The 23,620-nt window shown below is 45.7% G+C and overlaps 2 protein-coding genes across 5 annotated transcripts in view; one reads left to right on the top strand and one right to left on the bottom strand.

The window, feature by feature from the left end:
* TMCC1 (transmembrane and coiled-coil domain family 1) overlaps nt 1–23,620 on the top strand; it is a 75,093-nt gene that overhangs the window by 25,957 nt on the left and 25,516 nt on the right. The window lies entirely within an intron of this gene.
* The window catches only part of LOC116217185 (uncharacterized), a 33,129-nt gene continuing 11,381 nt past the window's right edge, over nt 1,873–23,620 (bottom strand). The window contains exons 2-3 of the mRNA XM_085236081.1: nt 2,494–3,540; nt 1,873–2,402 (exon numbers count right to left, since the gene is read on the bottom strand). Coding sequence (XP_085092207.1) covers nt 2,391–2,402; nt 2,494–3,540 — 1,059 coding nt within the window. The 3' untranslated portion in view covers nt 1,873–2,390. The remainder of the gene's footprint in view (nt 2,403–2,493; nt 3,541–23,620) is intronic.

The following is a 23,620-nucleotide window of genomic DNA, read 5'->3' as shown; positions in this document are numbered from 1 at the left end:
GCAAGGCTCTTAATAGGGCTGTGAATTGTACTGCAAGCATGTTGGCCTTGTGTCAGCTGTCTGAGGGGAGTACATCCACTTGTGCAAATCTCACTGGAGCAGTCTTTGGTTAGCCTGGAAGTGCTGGTACTAAAAATTAACTGTTTCGTCATTAACCTAAGCTTTAATCTAAGCAAATGATTTTAACAAAATCTCCCAAATTATAATTAAAAAGGGAAGGAGATGTGTGAAAAAAAAAATTGATTTCTTCAGGAATGTGAAGCTTTTGGAATCTGTAAAACCATGACGACTGTGCAGTGAGTAGAAGTGGATTTGAACTGTGGGGCTCTCACGTTTGGTTATAATTGTTGAAAAATGATATTGGAGAGTTTGTATACATAGCATAAATATAATATGCCTGACTTTTTCCACTTTCCAAGTTCCAAGTGTGTCTCTAAGCACACAGAAAAAAGAACTTCAACAATGGTAGGAGGGTTGTCACAAGAATGCTGGAAAGCAGGGTAGAAAGCAATAAATGTGTGTCAAGTTTCTGGACACAGAGACTGTTCACAGTTACAGGTGTCCTGCACTAAGAATTAAATGATGTGCAGCAGGCTTCTGCATGGAGTCAAGCAGCAGAGCGAGAAGGTCAGTGCAGGTCAGTGTGGAGTGATGCAGCTGTAGGTGTGGGATGCCTGTGGTGCTGCTTTGTGCTCCTCCAGCGTGGGGAGGTTTCTGGTGTTCCATTCCTGGCAGCACTTGCTGTCAGCATTATGTGATTGTAGTAAAATCAGGGCCTGGTAACTGGGTGATGCACTGTGCATTTCCAGGAAGAGTGAACATTCTGAAAAAGATCTGACATTGTGGGAGGGAGCACTTTGTCTGTACAGAACACATTTCTGCATTGTGAAACCTCCAAGTTAGTAATGACAGGGCAGAGTGCAACCAAATCATGCTGTGATACAACAGCTGGGGTTCTCAGTGCTCAGGTACACATCTTTAGATGTTAATTTTGGATGGCAGTTATAAAATAAACACCTCTGTTTAATCTTTTTCTAACCCTCCTCTTGAGTTCTATATAGAGAACCACACTGACCCTTCTCATAACCCTTCCTGGCCCAAATCTCTTCTGTCTCTACCCTCCAGGCCAACTGTTGACATTAAAAATAGGCTACAAACATTTTTCCTTAACAAGGCAAATATGCTGGCCTAAATCACCCCTGTTCTTCCACTATGCGGCCATTCAATAGAGCAAAGTGTCCTTTCCCAATATGTACTGTGGAGAGTAATTTTGTGTGAACTCTGTGTGCAACTTCCTCCAACTGACAGGCATGGCATAGGGGCCTGGGCCCTTGAGCCAGCGTAGCTGGAGCATGGCATGGGATCCTTGTGGTTTCCTTCCTTTTAAAGTAGGGTCTGACAGAGTGCTGGGTGATCCCTCTCTACCTGATACAGCCCAAATTCAGCTGGGATGTGCTCCCACCCCAGGTATTGAGAGCCATTTCTGAATTCCGGTAAGTTTGACTGTAGTCTAGACTTATTCAGAAGATAACTTTGTGCAAGTCTGCACAATGAAGGGATTGATGCTACAGCCATTTAAATGTAATGATAAAAGGAGCCCTCCCTGCTGGGTTCATGGTGCAATTCTGTGCCTACATTTGAGCTGTATTGAAAAAATTGTACCTGATATGTAAGTTCTCAGAGAGAATATTGAGGATACGGTCAGGCGTGTTGTCTCTTATTAGTGAATAGCAGGTTAGCAGAAAGGAAACAGAAGCGTGCACTCTAAAGGTGCTTTAGCTGAGATCACATAAATCATCCTTCAAAGCAGTTTCTTCTGGTAGCATTCATGCACTAGAAGTGTTTAAGTTGTAGACAGGGAGAAGGAATATATTTTTTAAACTTCTTAAATGTGTTTAATGTACATAAGAAGTAGGAAAGCATAATACAAAATTTTCAGATCTCTTCAGAGTATCATCATTTTTGCTGTTCAGATGTTCTTGGTGTTTTCCCTTTAAATATTGCCTTTGTGCTTCAGTGGATCATTGTGCAGTTGTGTCATGGGTGCTCTGTGTGGGAGTGTCACAGGGACCTTCTGACATCCAGAGCAGAACACACAGCAGCTCTGAGTTGAAGGAACAGGAGAAAATGAGAGCAAAGTTGCAGGCAGAAGGCAATTCCAAAAAGGCTTGGAAATAAAATCCTACGAAGTTCTGAAACTGAAAATGCTGAGATAGGGCTACAAAAGAAACTGACTCATTTCCAGACATTTTGAGGCCTTCATTGTGTTCGTGCCTTTTGTTTCCCTCTGCTCCTTCCCGGGCGGGCTGCCGGCCGTGCACGTGTACCTGCGCTGCAGATAGAGGGACGGAGCCCTGCGCTGCCTTCTGCGTGGAGATGTGCTGCGTCCTTCACTCAGAGTGCTGGAATGGGAAAAGGAGCAAGTTAAGGATCCAAAACCCACTCTTACCAAGATGAATGGACAAGTGGGAGCATAGCTGGGTGCATACTTACGGTGTGGAGAGAGAAGCGGCGTTTGGTGGCGGTTGCAGCACCGTCCTCTGTATGCATTTCCACGGAAGAATTAAACCTCGCGCGCTGGAATGTGCGGAGGGAGGGACGGACGTGCGAGGCGGTGCTGGAACCGGGCCCGAGCCTCCCGCCTCTCGGAGCCCCCGTTAGCGCAGGGCCGGAGCTTCGTCCTCCGCAACCGAGCGGTTCGGGCCGCGTCCCACGCGCAGCAGAGCACCGCCACGCGGCGAGGCTCCGCGCAGCCGCGTCCGTAGCGCTCCGCTCCCCGGGGCCGCCCCTCCGTTCCGGGACGGCGCCGCGGGGCCACGGCCGGCAGAGCGCCTCGGCCGGGCCCGGTGCGGAGCTCGGGGTGATCGCGCCGCGCGGGGCCGCGCCTGCGGACGGGCTCGGGGCGGCGGCGCGTCCGCGTTCCGGCTGCGGGCTGCCGGCGATCTGCCGCGGGCGGAGCGGGGCCGGGGCGCGTGGGCGGGGCCGCCTCCAGTGCAGGCGCGGAGCGGTGTGGGCGCGTCGCGCCCCGCCCTCCTCGGGGGCTGCCGGCGATGGAGCGGCCCGAGCGCTGAGGGCGGGGGTGCCCGGGCCCGGCTTCGGCTCCCTGGGCTGCGGACGCGGCTCTCCCGCCGCTCGCTCCCTGCGGGGCCGCCCGGCCCGGACCATGGTGCAGCGCTTCAGCCTCCGGCGGCAGCTCTCCAAGGTGGGTCCCGGCCGCTCTCGCGAGTCGAGCTCCGCGGGGGGTTGGGGGCACCGCTGCCTTTTGTTCCCCGCGCAGACACAAAGGCTGGGTGGGACCTCGGGCGGCGCCCGGCGCGGCGCTGTGGGGCTCGAGGGAGGCTGCCGCTTCCTTGCCGGTATCGTCTCGGCGCTGCGGAAGGGGGATGTGGTAATTATCAGCTGTGCCGGTGCGCGGTGCGCGGCGCTGCTGCCGCCGTTCCTCAGGCGCGCTGGGCGCTGCCGACCCGCCGCACACCTGCGGGAGCGCGGCCAGCGCTGTGCCGAGAACAAAGGCGGTGCTCCGAGCGTCTCGGAGAGCTGCTACCGCATGCGACAGCCGTGCGGTTCTGTCACTGAATCGATGCAGTGCGTTTAGTTGGATAAGCGTTTGGGAAAAGCTGTCGGTCGGTGAATGAAGTGAGGCTGTGCGCGGTCCGGGGGATCCCGCCCTGCGGAGCCCGGCGCGCCCCAGTCCCGGCACTGCCGCTCGGCCCCGCGCTGCGCCGTCGTGAATTGCGGTGCTGGCTGCGCTCCGAAGTGCCGGGCTGCTTTGATGTTACGTTTGAACTTTTTTTTCACTCCACAATGCGTGTTTTAAAATGCGTTTGTCAAAAATTTGAAGTGCTGCCAAAGACATATGAAATAGGTCACAAAAGCGCACCTTCCTGACTACCTTGGGTGCAGATATGGTTCCGCTGCAAGCCCGTACCTTATTTGCTTCTGTTTCTCTATGTCTCCTTATCTTGGAGAAATGGAGCAGAACGGTTTCGAAGTGGTATGGAAAGGAAAACTCACTTCTTTGGGTGGTTTCCCTTGTCCCTGTCAGGAGCTGCAGGCAGAGCTATGTCCCTTGTGAAGGGAGGGTCTGGTCAGCAGTGACTCATGCACACTGCTGCTTACGTGGGGCATCTCAAAATACTTTTAAATGAACTCCTTTGGATAGCTCCATTTTAATTCTGTTTTATCCAAGGCAGGCGGTGGGATTTGGGAAGATATTTACGCAGATTTTTACTATAGGAGAACTATTTCTGATTTGTAATTTGCTCTCCTCGGTTGTGTATTACACCGACTTCGCTCTAGTTATGCCGAGCCTCCTTCAAGCCGACTTTAAGCTAAGCCTTCTTAGCTTGACTTGTAAATGATGCACAGGTTCTGAAGTATAATGAACCAGAGGAGAAGAATCAAAACTCAGAGTTGCTTCTCTGGCATAGGGAACTGTGCAACGATTCACTTGATGTCAGTTGTGCTCAGTCTTTGTACTTATTTAGCAAAACAAAAAGCATAGTGTATGAAGATACAGTCAAAACAGATTGTTAATCCAGAATTGTCAGTGGTATCAGAACTGTGTTGTCTTTTCTCCTCACTGTTACTTAGGATGGGAATAGGAAGGTTAGTTTGTGCTTGAGGATTTGGGAAGAGGTAGCAAATGGCATTAAAGCACTCTGTTTTGATGGAGAATTTTGCTAATCTGTTTCTCAGCCAAATTTAGTGACTGTTAGACCACCTAATACCTGATGTGAAAATCTTGACTCCTTCTTGCTTGCTTACTTATATTTTGAAGTTGACAAATGTCTGTATGAAAGTTGGAGCACCTGCTGCTGAGTAGTACATCATTAAATGGTTCACGGGGGTAATGCAGCTGCAAAGTCAGAATTCTAGCTTCTAGCAGTCTTTAATGATGGAGGTTTCAAATGCAATGTGACTGTGCAGATTTGAGAGCTACAAGCTGAAAAGTGCTGCTGCTGCTTGCCACAAAACATCAGCTAATGAAGTGTAGAACTTCACACAGGAGAGAAGTGAAGCTCGGTGATACGAAGTTTGGCCTCAGCTGGTTTCACTTTTCAGAATGACTGTTTGCACCATGGGGCTTTCACCAAATTCTGTAAGCTCTCCGAGCCTCTGTCTTCCTTCTGTGAGTAGGGTTAACGGCTTTCTCTTATTTATGTAATGGTTGTCAATTTTTGTTTGCTGTTCTGGGGAGAGCTGCACGAGCGTTTAAGTTTCCACTGACTTCAGGAATGTTTGCATTTGAGAACCTGTAGATATCAGCAATTTCAGAAAGTTTAACACAGACCCATCTTCAAGTGTTACTTCTTATTTCACTTAGGCCAAGTCTGCCTTGAGTTTGTGTGTGACTACATGGTTGCTGTGTTAGTTTGCCAGCTTGAACATCCATAACTGTTAAAAGCAAGGGCCACAAATTACTGCACCTTTATTGCTAGGACTTAAGGCAAAGTACTTGATGGCTTCCAGCTTAGTTCGACAAATATCTTTCTCACTCCAAATTAAGATCGTTCATTTTGTCTCCTTTTTTTTTTTTTTTTTAATGTTTTATTTCTTCACCCTCACTACCAGAAATGTTTTCCAAGTGTTTTGGTTTCACTCTCCATTCCGTACTGTTTGGAAACCCTTCGAGGTCCTCTGACTGCTGTTACTGAACCCTCAAGAAGGGCAACTGCTGTGTTATGGTTTAGCTGGGGGAGTCCTTTGGTCTTGGAATGACTGTACAAAATTGTGCAGCTTTCACTAAGCTGATTTTGTTCTGGACATTTGAACTGAGTTTATGGGAGTAAAATAATGCAAATAAAGCTTCTTCAAATACAGTTCAATCTCCTAAGTTAAAATGCTTACTCTTGCTTTTAAAGGCCTGCTTTCCCAGGAAAGCTTTGAGAGTGAGCCAGATCAGAACTCCACCCAGATGTGAAAGCACTGGCACAGACCAGGTTTGATTTAAAGAAAGAGAAGGACAGAAAAAAAAGGAAAAAAAAAAAAAAGGAATAGTTTTTGTGAGCTGCAATGGTATTTAATTCATTTAACTCGCATGATAATGTTGTTTAAAAGCTGTAGACTGAACTCTTTTGCTCTTGGTAAATGGGCTTATTGCGTGTACTGTCTGTACTGTGTGTCTGCAGTAGTGTGGATTGAGTTTGTTTATGGGAGAGGAACTTCTATGGATTGTGCCAGAATAGGTGTGGATGCTCTTAGTTGAGCTGCAGGATGTTCGCTTGAGTCCCTGAAGGGAGTCCCGTCATGTTCTCCGAAGGCTGGAATGTTTGAGTTGGCAGTTCTCCGGTGAGCTGCAGGTCTGTCCCTGACGTACCGCGCCGTAACTGCTGCGAGCACTGCCCTGTGCCTGCAGGGGATTCGCTTCTCGTGGTCGGTGCCAGGGCAGGCATTCAGAAATGTCCTGATGCTCCCAGCAGAAAGGCCGGTTGGCTTGTGCTGGCTTTTCTGACATCCCTCGTGTAGACAGGCCAGTTCGAGGACGCCTTTGCATTACTCATCACATTATTTAGCTTTGACACTGCTCCCACGCAGGTGCTCCTTAAGGTTTACTGGACAGAACGCTTGGCTGAACAAAGCTGAAAGGCTATGGGACGCAAGTAGATCTCCAAGCACTGCTGGCCGTTAGGGTGTGGAATGAGTACTGGCAACAACAAGGAATAGCCATGAACTTTTCTGGGTGGAATGGGGCACTCAAGAAGAGAATGAGCTTCCACTGCATCATCTTGTTCCTAGAATGTGTGGGGAGAAGTTGCAAAGATTACTTGCATCTTAGAAAATGAGCTTCTGGTCTTCTGCTTAAGGAAGCAGGAGTAACAGGTTCCATGAGGTGGTTGTCCAGGCTCAGTATGACTGCACTGCCACAGCATTCACAAAGCAAGAATAAACCAGACTTGAAGTGTCTTCCCACATCCTGTTGTTGGTAATTAACAGGGTCGTAAGCCTATATCTGCAGAGATATTAGAGGTAGGAATGGAGTTTTCTCTTCATGAAAGAAGTATTAGAATAGTCCAGAGAATTACCTATATACATGCCAACCGTGTCTGGTAAATTGCATGTGATGGCTTATTGCCAAATATGCTCACAGTGTTAAAGGATGTAAATGCAGTCTGTGGATGGGATGCAGCATACATAAATGCATAGTTCCTTTTAATAATGAAATTCCACAGCTTTTGGCTGTCTGCTTCGTAGGAGTATAATCATACTTTCTAATGGGTGCTTACATGGATAGCAATAACAATTGGAATTTCCTACCAGCAGTGGTCCAAGGAAGCATTAGAAGTGTTGGCGTCTTTATTCTGAACAAGTTACCATTAGGGGGTCCTCGGGAGGATTGAAAGCTGTCATGTTTCCTGAGTTTCCCATTTTAAACCATTTTACCGCGTACTCAGCTAGAGTTTCTTGAGAGGCAGATAATGATTTGCTCTCATTTTGTAGATCTTTCCATTTTCCATATGGCAGTCAATGATAAAAGTCCATAAAATGGTCCTTTTCAGAAAGGACAGAAAAGCTTTTGTCACTCGAAGGCCTGAGACACTGGGGCAAAGTGTAGTAAGAGGAGCATGGGCTGATTGGAGCAAGGCTGCCAGTGCACTGCACCTCGCTGGGCTGAGCTCTGCTGGCAGGGGTCAGTACTTCTGCGTGTGGGTAGGGCGGGCGGGGATGGCAGCACTGCACGCCAGGCCTGAGTCTGGCTTGTGCCACGCTGGGGGCTGGCTGATGCTGTGCACCAGGGCCTGGGCCCGGCCTGCTGCGAGCCACACCTCGGGACACGTGGGGCACAGTGAGGCCGGTCTCCTGGATGTTATTGCTGGCAGGCCCAACTCTGCAGGGCACAGCTGCAAGCAAACATGGCCTGTCCTCTGCCTCCGCACTGATTGTACAGAGAGAAAGCAGACAGCCCGTGCTTGCTTTTCTGAGCAGGAAGGAAAATTCAGGGAGGGAGAACAAGAAAATGGCTCGGTAAAGAAGCCGGAAGGGGCCTAGCAGAAATACAACGTGGATAGACATGATGTAGTCACATATACTGTCTTCCAATGGAAATTAACTATTAAAATCTCCTGAGCAGACTGGAACTGACATAGGGTTCTTGGAGTAGGTCAGCGATTAGCTGCAAAGCAGATTTGGTGGAAGCTACAAACTGAAACTGCAACTCACACGTTTGGTACCTCATGATCTTCAGCAGATGGCTGTAATTTCCAGTGCTTTGTTTTGCTACCTGGAAGATCAGCCCAGCTCCACCAATCCCTCTGTATCCAGCTAAGAAGCTCCATATTGGCTGTAACTTGTTTTCATGGTCCTGTGGAACCACAAGCGAACATGACTGTGACTCAGACATAGTCTGTTGGAGGTTTTGTATTCATAACATTTAGACAAATATCTAGCCCCCTCTCTATTTCCAAGAGGGGAAAGAGAAATGTAATCATTTTCATTTTGTGTTAAAGTGCCTTTGATCAGCAATGCCTCAGCTGTTAAACGTGTTCTCCAGTGTTCTTTGCCTGTACCTCTTTGCCACGTAGCTTCTGAAGGAGTCTTCTCTTTGAAGGTGGTATGCATGCTAAGTGACTTTTGAATGACTGTAAACCAGGCAAATCCACTTTGGTACCACAGTTAGCATTAATGCAGCCAATGGAAACAGTCTGGAGCTTTGAAACAGAAGGGTGTTACATGGGTCATACGTGATCCCAATCTTCAGTATGGGAGTACAGTAACATTCAGATACAGGAATTTTTTCTTCTTTTTAGCCTTCAGACTATAAATAATGCAAAGAAATTTTTTAGCAGGGGAAAATGAGGCTGTGGGACCCACCTGTACATTGACAGCTGCACTTTGTGTTTGACTTTCGAGAAAACATCTTCTAGCATTAATGTATTAATGTTGGTGGTTTTCTTCCGCTTTGTGGTATGTCTCACTCACTGTTTTTGCATTCCTATCCTTCTGTCTCCCTGTTGAAAGTGATAGAACATGTTTTTAAAAAAACAACCCCATAATTCGAAGGGGAGTAATAACAATGGGCTTAAGAGTTTAAATCATATTGATTTTTAACATAACCAAATGCATGCTTAAGTCCATTTTAATGAATCCTGACACTCTGAATAGCAAAATATAAATTTCAAGGAGCATCTTCTCCATGTTTTGGTATCACAACCCCTTTGATTGTTGGAAGCAATATGGGTCCTCAGCTCTGAGATAAGCTATTGTAATTTGAAAGTAATAAATATGCATATTTAGCATTGCTATCAAAATTCTCTGAACTTTTCTGCCCACCAAAAAGAAGATGGAATATTAAACAGTCTAGCATGTAACAAGCAAAAAGAGTTGATGAATGGACTGACAAACGCTTGCTTGTATTGAGATCTGTTCCATACCAAGGGAGGTCAAGATGTGCTAATGTTTGGGCAATTTTGACTAAAGCAACAGTTTGTCTTCATCATGCCATGTAGAAAATGTTATAAAAATTTGTGCTTGATATTCATTAAAATTCAGCATGCACTGCACTTTAGTGATGCTTACATTCACGAAAAATATGGTCTTGTCTTTGAGATTCTGCGGTGTTAGATTAGCCAAACCCAGCAAGAGCACAGCAGCTCCCCTAAATTATAAGTGATGCAAAGTGATTGTGTGTGTAGGATATTCTGTCTTTCATGTATCTGAAACACTCAACCTAAGATTACGGGCGTTTAGATTTTCTCATTCCCTCAGCGAGCGTGGAACGCAGTACTGCTGCTCAGACATGCAGAGAAGAGAGCTTACTCCAGATGTCACTGGAGAGCCTTTAGTTAAACTTTGAAACTGTATTATTTAGGATCTTTTTGTCTGACGAAGTAAATATACCTTGAGTAAGTAAAAAATATATTCAAATGAATGCAATTGTTGTAGATTCATAGTATGATTGTGAAAACCAAGGGACAGCTGTTTGCAGGCAGCCCAGCCCTGCCTTCCTCCTGCTGCGATAGGATCGCACTACAAATAGTTTTCTGCAGCGTTTGGTTCTCTTTGCTATCTTAAGAAATGCTCTCAGCTGACATGAATTTGCACCTGAAGAACACACTCTAAATGTCATGAAGTTGCTGTTTGTGACTGTTTTCTTGGAATGCATCAACCCCCGCTCGTGCTGCTGCTGTCCTTCTGCACTTCAGCTCCTCTACTGACTGCAGAGAGAGCTATGGCAATTTCTTCATCGGCTGAGCTGAAATCTTATGTCCTGCTTCATTCACAAAGAAACATTGGGTGAATGGGTGAAGAGAGACTAAATAAGAATTCTTAATTATCTACCACGATAGCACGCTTTCATATCTTCTGCATAGTCTCCTTCCCTTCTCTGGCTGTGTTTTGGAGTTCTTCTCTGTGGCTGTTGATCTCAGCTGCCTTCCGGAGGAGCACTAACCGATTAGCATTGTAACGTGTTATGGAGGGATTCCCTTATTTCCTTACTTTTCCTCATTGTCTCCACCCCAGAAGCTTGTCTGTCCCATAGCAGTATTTTGTGACACTATTACTTTCACGGTGCTGTTTGGTTACATATTCCAGATAATATTTAACAGAGCCTTGTACCATTCAGACAGATGTTTCATCTTCCAGTTCTGCTGTTTTCCTATTTGTCAATAATAAAACTTATCTAAAATGTTTAAAGAGAAAGATTTTGCAATTAGAAACTTCAAAATTAGAATCATTAACAATCCGAGTAAAAAGAATGGCTGGTTCTGGTCTGAGCAGAGCAGACTCACGTCTAGTTGTGTTTGTCATCAGTATAATCTACTTAGGGAAAGATTTGGAACTCTGCTGTATTAGCTTGGGAAAATTTACTAATCCGACATTTAATTAACAAACAAACACACGCATTTTCAGATGCTCTGTTGGATGGTGCTGTGTGCTGCCTCCAGCCCATGCCCAGTTCTGCTCTGAACACTGCAGGGGCCCACACAGCTTTGCAGTGGTCAGAGTGCTTCACACGAGGGGGGAAGATGATTATATACATCTTGAGGTGTGAAGTTTGATATGAAAAATTGATTTTAAAGTAATTTATTCTTTATTCTGCTGTGTTTACATGGTAGTTGTTAGGATTAGACGTGCTGCCGTTCTCCTGAGCAGAGCTCTGCTGTTGCTCAGCTGACGGCTGAACTGCCAGTTGGCAGCTGCTTGGTTGGGTTTGTTTTTAAACTTTCTGTAAACTAGGTTAAAATGTATATGAATATATATATGTAGGTGAAAATAGAGTAATGGGATACATTTTAATGCTGCTCTAAGTGATTTTAACTAAAGATGCTTTCACACTGAGTTACTGTGGACAGTTTGTAAGTCCTCTTTTGCTGACATTGACTGTGTGTGTCCGTGTTGTTGCTGCATTGCTGGTATAACTCACCCTGCAGTCTGGATGCTCTGGAGCTGGGATCAGGTTCTCGTTGACAGCTGTTTGGGTTGGGTTACCAAAGGGCCCTCATGCCCTGGGTGCGGGGAGGCTCTCGGTGCTGGCGTCGTGGGCAGGGCAGCCCCAGCCTGTGGTTGGGTGCAGAGCCCCAGCTGCTGGCTCTGTTGAGGAAAACCTCTCCTGTTGCACAGAAAATGCACCGTTAAGGAGCCTGGGGGGAACTGAGGGGAAGAGATGCCCGAAGTGCCAGCTCAACCACGCTCCCACAGCCTGGGGTGGAAGCCAAGAAGCTCTCACCAGTCCGGCATGTGGTGAACAATGGTGAAATTTGTGCAGCTTTGCATTATTTGGACTTTACTTTGCATGGTTTTATTTTTCTGGCTCGAGTGCATTAAAGCTGATAGTTCAGCCTGTTCCATAGTTTCCACATACCATCCCTCCATTCTGGTCGTATTTCATCTAATGCACAATTCCAGTGGTACACATTGCTCAGGGGCCATCCAGCTCTTACCTGCTTGTGGTAGTGTTATATTCAAGATGTTTTGATCTGGCCATCTGTAATTGACTTTGTTTTTTTTTTGGATTGTTTATTAATGCTCTGTAATCAATGGTTTTAGCAAGGTAAAGGGGAATTTTTTGAGGGCTGCTCCAAAAATAATGCCTCCTATGTTTTGATGCTGGCCCCAAAGTCAGAGGTGGTTGGAGGTGGTGGAATAGCAGTAGAGGTTGAACTCTTCCTCAGCATTCTGTTATGTTTTGTTGCTGTGTGATACATAGCAGCAGAGGGGCACTGATGGAATGGCGACCAGCAGCAGGCAGCTGAGATTCTGTTTCCCACCTGAGCAGTCATTTAATGTCTCCTCCAGAGACAAGGTAGCAACACAGGTGTGTCTTAAGCTGCTCCACAGGGAGTTGATTTGTACTGTCCTCTCATCTGATGTCAGTTTACAACTGTTTCTTCAGTTAGGTAAGACTGCTTCCTTCACAGTAAATTATATTGTGGAGGTATTACTTTTGCAAGGTCAGTGTATTTCCTCCTTGATGAATGATGATCTGATGTCTGGTTTCATTTGACAGTAGATCCAAAATGATGTGTGCTGTATGGTTGTGTGATCCAATTCCTGTGCTCAAAGCCAGAACAGCTCAGCAGGCTGCCTGGGCAGTGTCCAGCTGGGTCTGACTGGCCCCAAGAATGGAGCTTCTGCAGCCTCGCCAGAACTTGCTGCAATGTTCGGTAATCCCTATGGCTATTAAAAAAAAAAAAAAAATTTGTGTGTGTGTGTTTGTTTGCTTTTTATTTTCAGTGCATCTCCAATGCATCCTTCATAACTTCACAATGAACAGCTTTGGCACAGATAAATCTTTTAAGACACCTGCTCTCATTTCAGGACTTAAACTTTGAAAATTGCAGTTGATTTAATGCTGTGGCTCACAGATCCTACTGAACTGAGAGAATTTGAGGAACAGAATTCTGATTATGAACGGATTTTAAGGAAGATGCAGAGCCCTTCATGCCCTCATATACTAAAAAACACGACTGAGATAGGAGGGGAGAATAGGAGCAAACGTTTGCGGTGCTGCAGTGCGTGGCTGTTTGTAGCATTCTTTGTAGAAATCTGCAGTGAAAGAAAACAGCTGCTAAGTATTTCATGTGTGTTCTGGTTCCTATGCACAGTAAGGCAGTTTTCTGCAATTTGCCTCAATAGTGATTAAATGCTAAGAAGATTTGAAAAGAAAAACTTGACTTGATTCTCTAAAAGAGAAGCAGTGTGCGCACAGCATGCAGGGTCTGTGTGACTGCAGACGGAGCCTTTTGCGCATGCAGCTCTCCTAAACCCATAGCTGTGCTTTTCTTTCATTGTGCACCATCTCCTTGCTGTCGCTCTGGTCACGTTTCAGGTTACCGAGGATTGCCTCTCTAGAATTTCTTTTGCTTCCTTCAGAGTAAACCTGGTTTCTAGATGAAGCCACTGCTCTATTCCAGGGGGTAGTTACCTGAATGATTAGTATCTCGCGTGTAGGGAATGGTGGTGGTATCTTGGCAGCCTTAGTAGCATTTCAACTGGAGGCTTGCTGCGCTGTAAACTTTGTTATTTCATTGCTACAAAATTAGGGAACAGTTTTTATGTCACATTGTATAGAAAAAGGACATTACACTGCATTTAGGTCCTTTTTATGACGTTGAGAAGCACGTCTTAATTATTCAAACTCAGGAGATATTTCTGCTGAGTTCAGAACTTGTTTGTGTTTATCACATGAGGTGCTCTTCTGCAGTTATTGAGCAGAGCTGCTTCTGAGAGGATATTTCACGCGCGGCTTTTGGCTGTCGTCTGGGTGAGGTTTGTGTGATCCTCTGTGTATGCACCTTGCTGCCTTACAGCAAAGCTGAGCTGTCTTCAGCTAATCAATGATGGTTTCATTAACAATGAGCAGAGAAACTCTGCTGAAGAAGCAAACAACTCAGTACTTTCAGGAAAGTCATACTGGCCTCTTGGAGGCCAGGTTTCTGAAGAAGGGAGAGGGCAGGACTCAGTGTGCAGCGGTGTCTTTGTTGCACACTGCAGTGTGTTCGTTCGTGGCTCCCTGTTGTAGGTGGATGCCCGAGTTTACACAGCTGGAAAAGGGAGATGGTACCGGTGGTGCCATTTGCTGTTTGATTTCAGCTGTCCTCTTGTAACTCCTAAACGTCAGTCAAATTAGGCTGGGTCAGTGCAAAATGCCCTGCTGCTTTAACCACTGAGTTAACTGGGAACGTTCTACCAAAAAAACAGTGAGCAACTCTGGAAACAATTGTGAGCAAAATGAAATAGTTCCCATGGTGGCAAATTTTGCTTTAGCACCAGCTCAGGGCTTTGGGTCATTTGTATGGGGCTTTTTAGGTGGTCTTGAGTGGGTTGGTTTATTTGTTATTTTGTTTGTTCTTGTTTAGTTCTTGATTGTGGGGTTTTTGTGGGTTTTTTTTTTGGATGTTTGTTTTGATTTTGCTTTTTCTTTCTCTCTTTCAAGCACTGCCATACATCCACAAAGTGTTTTGGAGCAGCATGTGCTGAGGGCAAGAGTGTGTGTGTGTGAGTGTGTGTGCAGCGGCCACAGCTGCTGAGCAGATCTGAGCCACATTCCTGCAGGCAGTGCTGGGGCAGTTCCACAGCCCCTGCCAGGGAGCCAGGGGATGTTACCTCCTCCAGCTGGAGTCATCGTTACCAAGAGCTGGGCAAAGCCTGCGTGGTGAGATGGGAGTAAGAGTAAACTAATGTCACTGGGATCTCTGTGTTACCACCATGAGCCCTAGAAATGTGCTAACCTGAGCTAGACCAGAGCTTCCTTAATTCATTGCTACGAAGTCTTAGAACGTGCTCTGAATTTATCCAGTCTGAGGCACCCGGAACATTGATTTATTTTTTTGAAGGAGGAACAAGAAGGACTTCCTTTCCACTTCAACAGTGAAGAGCTTGAACTGGTGTGAGCAAAAGGAGTAATGTGGTAATTCTGGGATGTTGTAGAATTATCATCAGTCTCACTGCGGTGGCTTCTGCAAAGCTTCACGCTCTCTGTATGAATTTAAAGCATGTTGAACCAAAAGCTACCTACATACTCACTGAGCTGAAAGGTGGGACAAGATTCCCTCTTGAAATTGGTGATAATTACTGATCTGTTGACGGGGACTGTTCTAAGAACAAAAGATGTGCTTACTGGCCGAGCTTGAAATGCATCTATTTCTCAAAGCTGTAAACCCAGCTAAGGCGCCCATTAAGCTAAAAGCTTGTGTTCTCCACTCGGAGCAGAGCAGAAGGACAAACACTTCCTCCTTCCCATCTTTTAAGCCCAGATCTTGTTGTTACCACATTTCAAAAATATTTCTGCATTTCTTGTACTTTTTACATTTTCCTCTCTTAAAACAAGGACCTGTGAGCATACTACCATTTAGCCGAGCTGCTCAGCAAAGGCAGAAGTTGCACTGATGGGAATAGGTGGCAGTTGAGTCTGCATCTAAATCCTGATGGGCTGTTCTCAGGGCAGTTTGTAATATGGCAGACTTCCCACTAAAATACGGACATCATAAACTTCTCTGGCTACTGCTAGGGAAGTTACTATTACAAATCCAGATAATACCATAATTTAGATTATCTGTGTTTATGACCTGAAAAACAGCAAGGGGAATATGCAACGTGATTATCTCTCAGGTTTAATATCCTCCTCTGCTTATATGAATGAACGATGTACGGAGAACTGAAGTGATTAGCAGCCAACAGGATATAACCCATGTGAAAACATGCCTGGTGAATAAGTCAACATTTCTTAAAAGCAGCTTTCTTCTTAAGGTGGCTCTAGGCACTGGGGTAAGGAGGAACTTCTCTCACTCCTCCTTTCCAGAAGGACATGTTGTATTGCTGCCCGACAGCTTCCCAAGAAAGACAGGGCAAGCACACTGTGCTTCTGCGGGCACAGTAAAATAAAAGCCTCATCTTGACCAGTTTTCCCCCACGGGCTCATCTGTGCTGTCAGACTTCCTTGGGCTCTGTCCTGCCCTGGGACAGCGTCTGGCTGTGGAGGAGTGGAGGAGGGCTCCTGTGTGCCCTCGAGCGCTTTGCTGCAGCGCTGCAGGCAGGGGCAGCTGTGTGCCCTGTGTTTGAGACAGCTTGCCAGCTCTCAGTTCCTTCTCCTATTCTCTGGCCATCCTAGGTGCAGCAGGGACACTGCGCAGATTGCATCAGTGAGGTGATAGGTGTTTCATTGGCCTCATGTGGGAGCAGGGAACTTAGGAGGCTTCTCTGCCATCGGGCATGTAGGTTTTGGGTGGGTTTGCAATAAGCTCCTTACCTTGTAACAGTGGTCTGAACAACTTTGTTCAGGTTGCGGATTTTTAGATTGCTGTTTGCCTGGAGTTCTAGAAAAAATCCGAATTCGTCCAACCCGACAGTCTTCCTGTTCGGAGAACATATGAGGCAGTTTTCAGTTCATGATTTCTTTCTTTTTTTTTAAAGTAAACTTCAAGACCATTGTCAGTAGATGTATTTTCCTTTTGGATTCTGCTATTTTCCAGAGAACTTTGGAGGCGTTCCTGACGGGGTCGGTGCTGAGGTATTTTTAGCAGGCTCAGTAACTCTTCTGCAGCGCATTCATGCCTCTCTTGCCTGCAGTTACTGTTGCTTTCTCAAACATGCATTCAGGCTTCTGCCAGCACACCCAGGGCAGTGCTGCTTCATGTTACAAGATCCTGCTTTGTCAGGGCAGGGCTCGGAGCCCGGCGGGGCTGGGGCCATCTCTCTAACGTAACGGGGCACGCAGCAGGCTCGGTGCTGGGCTGGCGCTGCGTGCTCCCCTGCCTGGCGCCCAGCATGGAGGGCTCACCGCCTGCCTCCGAACGAGTACGTCCTGCGGCTTCCCCCTCCCTCGGGTCTGGGTGACACTGCTGTGAATGTTGCTGGCTTGCTGGGTGGAGAGCAGGGTTGCGGGTGGGAGGCTGAGATTCGTGCTTTGTTAGTTGCTGCTGCTAGAGTTTGCTTTCTGAAGTTCAGTTCGCTAGCTGCTGCCAATTGCAACAGCAGAGGAATAAAATTAAAGGTCTTCCATCACTTCAATTTTTTAAAATTTTTTCCTCTGCTGTTGTCCTGTAGTTAGCAATGTTTGTTTCCTATAATAGGTTCGATACTAAACTTAAGAAAACTGCAGTTTGCACTGCTGACGTACTGTTAAATATTTGTTCTTACTGCGTGGGTAAAGATTTCATGTTGGGAGAGAGATTCCCCAGGAAGCTGCAGTTTGAATGGCTTTGTGTGAGGCTGTGGCCAGAGCTTGCCTGGTTCTGGTGATGTCCTGCAGGGAGCTGTGAGGTTGGACTCCAGCACAGAGCACAGCACACAGAGCACAGCGCAGAGCGCAGCTGGCCGCTCGGTGCGTTTGGTGAGCGGTGTGAGTGGCAGAGGGAACACTTGGCTAAGGTCAGCTTTTAACATGGCTTAAAATCTCCTTTGCGTGTAATGATTGCGTTTTATCGGAATATTCAGTTCCATGAAATGCCCTATTCTTCAAAACAGAAATGCACTTTTTTGGAAAGTCTACCCACGTATCCTGGTTTCACAAGAGGTATTTTGGTTGGCTTCAAAATCACGCATTTCAAATCAGTCCTTCATTAGAAAAATGGTGGCAAATCTCATAGTGCTTTCCTTCTCTCAGACTACAGAAACATCATAAATCCCCAGGTTGCAGCGAGCATTAGCAGCGATTTTTGCCTGCCCTCCATGCTGTGCTGCTGCACTTGGCTCGTTTTCTCTTTTCTGCTTACTCTGCCCAATGAGGGCTCTGTTGGTGCCGGGGCCAGGCAGGGCTGGCTGCAGTGTGGGCGCGGGGCCGGGCAGCTCGCAGGGGTGGCCATGGGAGAACGACATCTGTGTTGGGCGCGCGTCGCTCCCGGAGGACAGAGCTGCATTGTTGGCACAAAGAGAAGTGAGAATGCTAAAAGCATTTCAGTTATTTTCTTTCTATTGCGGAATACTTTTTTTCTGTTCTGCTATGTTGGTAGCCCTGAACGTAGAGCTGCTTCCAAAAATTAAGTGAGCTGAAAGTGGGAAGAGCTCGGTTTGTGTCATTTTTGCTTTTTGGAACTTACAGGAAATGAGTTTTTAGTTTTACACTAGGCATTATCAAAGCCGGGCTAAGGTGCTGGAGAACTGGTACAAAAGCTGGGTGACAACTGAGCTACTGAAAAGGAGACATTATTTTTAGTCTCTCTACTTTCAGCTTTTTATTTGTGTATTTATTTGGGGGGAATGAGGAACATACTCAGTTTTGATAACTAATAATTATGATTTTAAACATTCAGCTTTATTGTGTCATTAGTTTAGCTTCACCTGTCTGGATCTTCAGTAATGTTCCAACAAGACTGGGAAAGACCAGAATTTCTGCTATTCATATTGCTCCAGGAATATGTGGGATAAAGGGAAGAATTTATGTACCAGAGAGGACATGTTATGTGTGTGGTTTTGTAAACTGTCAATGGAAAAAAATAGCACAGGGCTGCATGTTTAAAAAAAGCCCCTTTGTAGGTCATCTGCAAGGAAGAATTACAACTTGGTTGTCAAAAATAACATTGAGTTGTGGGGTTTTCTTTTTTGTAAAACAAAACAGTGGGATCTGCTTTTATTTTCAATACGGTTTTGACGTTCCACTTTCACCAAAGCCACCAAGAAGAATCAGCCCTGAACAGTGCCTTATTGTTCAGCATGATTTGTCATCGCTATTTACAGTGCTGCAGCTTCCTCACATTAACCAGGCTATTAAACTAGCTGGATGTTATCGATGGGAAGCTTTGGCATTATCCAGGGAAGATAGCTGTTAAAATAGGGCAAAGAGAAGCTCATTTCTTACAGATCTGTAGTTCAGTTATATCCTGAACAATGTCATTGCTAGACAGATTTCCTTTCCTGTGAGACAGTCTTAAGACCATAACCCAAATGGGAATTAAATCTTTTTCTTAAAAACACAAGCAAACAAAAAAGAACCACCCTAACAATTTCAAAACAATGAGAGGGCAGCAGGGGAAAGGGAAAGTTCCAGAGCAATAGAAATGTCCTAATAAATCAGTACGCCCTCACAATGGGAGGCTGAAACTTGAGACAAAAAGAGTGGAAGTTAATCCAGAGCATCTGGAGCATCAGGGGGCAGAGCAGGACGCTCACTGGAGAAGGGTCAGTGGGAATAGGGCTCAGGAAAGGGGAGCCAGAGTTTCTGGGGAACTCTCATCTGCTCTTCTTCCTAGAGGCTGGTTGGCAGACCTAGGATACATTCTTATACTCCAAGCTGGAATTTAATAAACAAGCAGAAGCGCAGAGGTTCTGAGGAGAAGCAGAACACAGGCCGAGCTTTCCTGGTGGGCACAGCTGAGCTGTGAGTGGAACTTCTCAGTGAGGCTCATTAGGTTCAGGGAATGCTCCCTGTGACTTTTTGTGAAGGTAGGTTGCTCTTGAGACAGATAAGAGTGTTTGGAACAAGGCTGCTGTCTAAAAGGGCAGACCTATAAATGATATATTTCTTAGGCATCTGTATGCAAAAAGCAACACTGTAAGTCGGTGGTAGCAGTAGGAGCAATGTGGGATTCAGACCAATGAAAAGAGATGGAAGAGTAATATCTTGCTGAGCAGCTCGTAGTATTGAAAGGTTTTTAATGAAATAAATCAAAGAGAAATGAAAACGTTAATGCTTCAAGCTTTGTCAAGAACTCAGTTCCAGAGATCCCGTTAATTTGACAGTTTCTTCTCCATTGGTAATGTATCACTTTGGATTTAAGATCATATATGCTCTAAGCTATGGAGCAGTATTTATTTGGGGGAAGTAAAGGGATGCTAATTTGGGGAAGACTGATGGAGAAGACAAAAGTAACCTGAAAATAATCAAACGCAGATGCTAGTTTCTGTGATAGCCAATTGCTTTTGTACTCTGTGGGAAGGGATAGAATTTCCTACTTTGTGTCATTGAATTGAGCTTGAATATATCCAGAATGATGTAGTTTCATAAACTTCTGGATAGAATTACCATGAGCAAAGTTTATCAGAGCTCATGACTCCCAGATCAATCAAAGAAATCATTCAAATTATTATTCTGTTTTTTAAATGAAGGAATAAATAGGGATTGTTGTGTGCCAGTTGCTGACATTGGCGGCTTCTTGCACATTATGAACCCAGAGCATGGGCAGAGAAGCAGTCCACATTTTATTCAATACTCTCTCTGAAACCTGCAAGAGCAACAACATTTTCTTTTGTTTCAATTAATCCATGCAATCAGTGACCCTGTTCACAGTTCGCATTCACTCTTGGTTCTGTGTTCTGGAATAAAGGAGCTTTCTGTTCAGTGTATTTGCATCTTATTTATGGATCATGGGGATCTGCTTTCCTCACACCCAGTATGTTGCGATGTTCCTTCTGACTGTGTAACTCATCAAGAGTTTACTTTATACACTTCAAAATGCAGTTCTAAAAGGCGGACTTGCTGATTTTGTGTGCTGAATTTTGTTGGCCTTTCTGTCATTAGGATTTTTGTAGAGGTTTTGCAAATTCCAAATATCTCCACATCTTCATATTTTCATTGCAAGCTGAGAATAACATGCATCATCCTCAGTGTTGATCTCCAGACTTCAGCTTCTGGCACATGCATCTTGTCTTGCCATTGCAGTGACCGAAACAACTCATGTTTTCAAATACTGCAACTAACGTGCAGCAGCTAAATGTGTCAGCTGGGTTCTTTATTGGCACTTTGAGGGAAGTCGGGCCTTGAATGCTAAAAGCTAAACCAGCAAGTCGCTTAGCAAACGCTGAGAAGATGTTTTTGGATGGTTTGTTTGTTTCCTAAACTTTTATTAAGAAGAAGGTGTGAAAAGGAAATGTGTTGCACATTCAAAAATTGTTAAGTGTGATAACCAGAAATAACCATTTTAGTACATAGATATCCAACATAGCTGAAATCTACAATGTGGTTAAAAGGCAGTTAAAGCAATTGGAACTATAGCTGCCTGCCTTTCCATGTTATTATTGGGGAAAGCACAGCAGAAAGGGAGTGTGTGGGTTCTGTATCAGTTAGGATTACATTCGACTCTACGATGATATGTGTGCCAGCAATACTGAAAAAATGGAACACCAAGCCTGTTTGGAAGTTTTCCATTTTTAGGTTGCAGCTTTACTGGTAAACTTAATTCTTTACACAGAGTGGGCGTTTCTCCTTGACTGTGGTTTCTGCTGAACCATAGTGGTGTTACGTAGTGTGCTGACAGTCTTTATTTTGCTTTGTATCATGTTGGGAAAAGAGAATTCTGTAGACTTTAAATAAATAAATAGCACTTAAGAGCTGTGAAAGAGGATCTGAGGTATCATATGCGCATCCAACCTGCAGCCCTCTGCACAGCATTAGCCAAGCTCTTGCAGGGCAGGGAGGGCTCAGGGAGTTTCTTCCCTGACAGGCTGGGCTTTAACTGGCACTGCAGGTTCTTGGGTGCCTTCCTCTGAGCTCCGGGCTTGTTCTCTGGCATCTGCAGAGCTGGATGCTCTTCAGTTCTGATTCAAGACCCCTGTTGTGAACCTGGGGTTCTTTGTGCTTTGACTTTTTGTCCCTCCTTCCCACCTGTCCTTCCCTCTCTGTGAGGCAAAAGAGCAATTCACAGTGTCGGTGTTTTTAAACTCTGGATCAGAGCTAAGATAGCATATTATGCTGAAAATTACAGTGGTTGCCGTCAACTGCCTGTCTGATTTGTTAGCTCTTGAGAGAGTTGAAGACAGTAGGTCTGATTAAATAATATTTCAGGAGCTGAGGGCATTTTCCCACTTCCCTTCCTGTTCACCAGCATGGACAGAAAATGTCCCGAAGTTTGGAACTGATTGCAGGTGAGTACCTGCATGTGCTCAGCACTCCTCCATTGGCAGTGTCAGCCTGCAAGGGCAGCGGGAGGTGAGGGCTGTGGCCGTGCTCAGCGGGGCATGGCACCCAGCGGGCAGCCATAGCGGTCTGCTGGCAGCCAAGGCTTACAACAGTTCTAGAAACGCCCATTGTGCTGTTACTCATCTGTAGGTTACGACTTCTTATGAGGCGGTTCTCCGCTTTCAGGTGAGCAGAGAGATAGCAAGTGGGCTAGTGATGCTGGGGTGGATACGCTGGCAGCCACTTGCTAGGTCCCAACCCGACAGGGTCATCTGAGCTATCCTTGGGCCATGCCCCACAGAATCACAGAATTGTAGGGGTTGGAAGGGACACCTCCAGAAGGTTCCAAGGCAGTTGGGGTGTGCGTGGGGTCAGAGGCTGCCTCAGATCGCCAAGAGCATCACTGCATGCACCACTCTGCTGCAGAGCAACCCAAGGTAACGTGAGGGTCTTCCTGCTGGGACCATAGGAGCAGACTGTGAACACCACACTGACAGCTGAGCAGGGAGGAGCGGTTAGCAGTTACAACCATAAGATCACAGCAGAAAAACACAGCAGTAGTAGCTGAGAAACCTACAGTGTCAGAATGTCATGAAATGTGCTCATTTGGATCTTTCAGCTGTTTCTGAGAGGAGCTGAGCCCTTCCCACCCAGAGCCGTGTCCTCTTGGCAGCCCCACAGCGTGGCCCCTCGCACTGCAGGCCACAGGCTTGCTGGGCCAGAACTTTGCTTCTCACCATGTGGGAAAGCAGAATGCATCTGTGAGATAACCACAGCCTGTGAGTCCTCTGCCTGTTACTCCTGGGTTTGTGTGCAGACAGCTGTCTTGGATTTCTTCTTTGTAAGTGCATCTGCAAATCTGGTCTGGTAGCAATGTGGCAGGCAGCAATGTGAGTGCTGCCATCATTACTGTGGGGAAAGTTCATCTGATGCAGCAGTAATCAGTATTTCTTGTAAAATGTCCGTAGTGTTGCCAGTTTCCTAAAGGATGAAGTGCATCTTTATATGCAAATTTAATCCCTAAACCAGTTATTGGAGCCATCTGCTGGCTAACAGCAACGCTAGCTGCAGGTTGTGGTTGGGCATGACTTCAGTTGTCAGTGGCACCGGCACAGCTTGCCCTGGGCTCCTCCTGGAGATTCAGTATGGTATGCTTTGCTGAAATATCTACAGTATCATAACTGAAATTTTTGCACTTCACATCAGTGCTACTGATGCGGTATCTATACTCTGCCTTCCTTCTTAAATTTTTTTATAAGTGCTTGTAGAAACACTGCAGTGCCTTCTGGAAGAGCGTATGAGGAAGTGATGGACTGTTTATCTTAAGGTGATTAAAACAGGCAAGAAGCTGCAAATAGCCCTGTACAGACCACAGTCTGAATGAAATAAATCGATAGAAGGCAGAGAAAGTCAGTACTAACATTTTCCCAGTTGGTATTTTCAGAGGAGAGGATCAGCAGTTCTGTGCAGTGACTTTGGAGCCTAAGAACTGAAATTAAAAGGTTAAATAATCCATTGTCTTAAACTGCTTCTGATACAAGCAGAACCTTATACCGTCAGGTTGCTGTTGCTTTTAAAATCATGCATAATTTTGCAAATTTGTATATGCTAACAAGTGTGGCAAAGTGATGTTAGCCCTTGTGCCTTGGGCAGTGAGCACTCGGCAGGCTGTTGGCTTTCAGTTCTGGGGTTATTGTGGATCAAGCCAAGATATCTGCATCTTGCAGAGTGCCAGAACTTATTATTCACCTCATAGTTAGCCAGAAAGCCTTACGCAACATTTTTCATATCACTGAGATTGTTAATTCAGGAATAATGTTTGGCTCTTAACTCTTCACTATATAGGAG

The sequence above is a fragment of the Meleagris gallopavo genome, chromosome 14, assembly GCF_905368555.1.
Source record: "Meleagris gallopavo chromosome 14, MGAL_WU_HG_1.1, whole genome shotgun sequence".
In the NCBI taxonomy this organism is placed as follows: Eukaryota; Metazoa; Chordata; class Aves; order Galliformes; family Phasianidae; genus Meleagris; species Meleagris gallopavo.
This window is presented reverse-complemented; position numbering and strand designations above follow the sequence as displayed.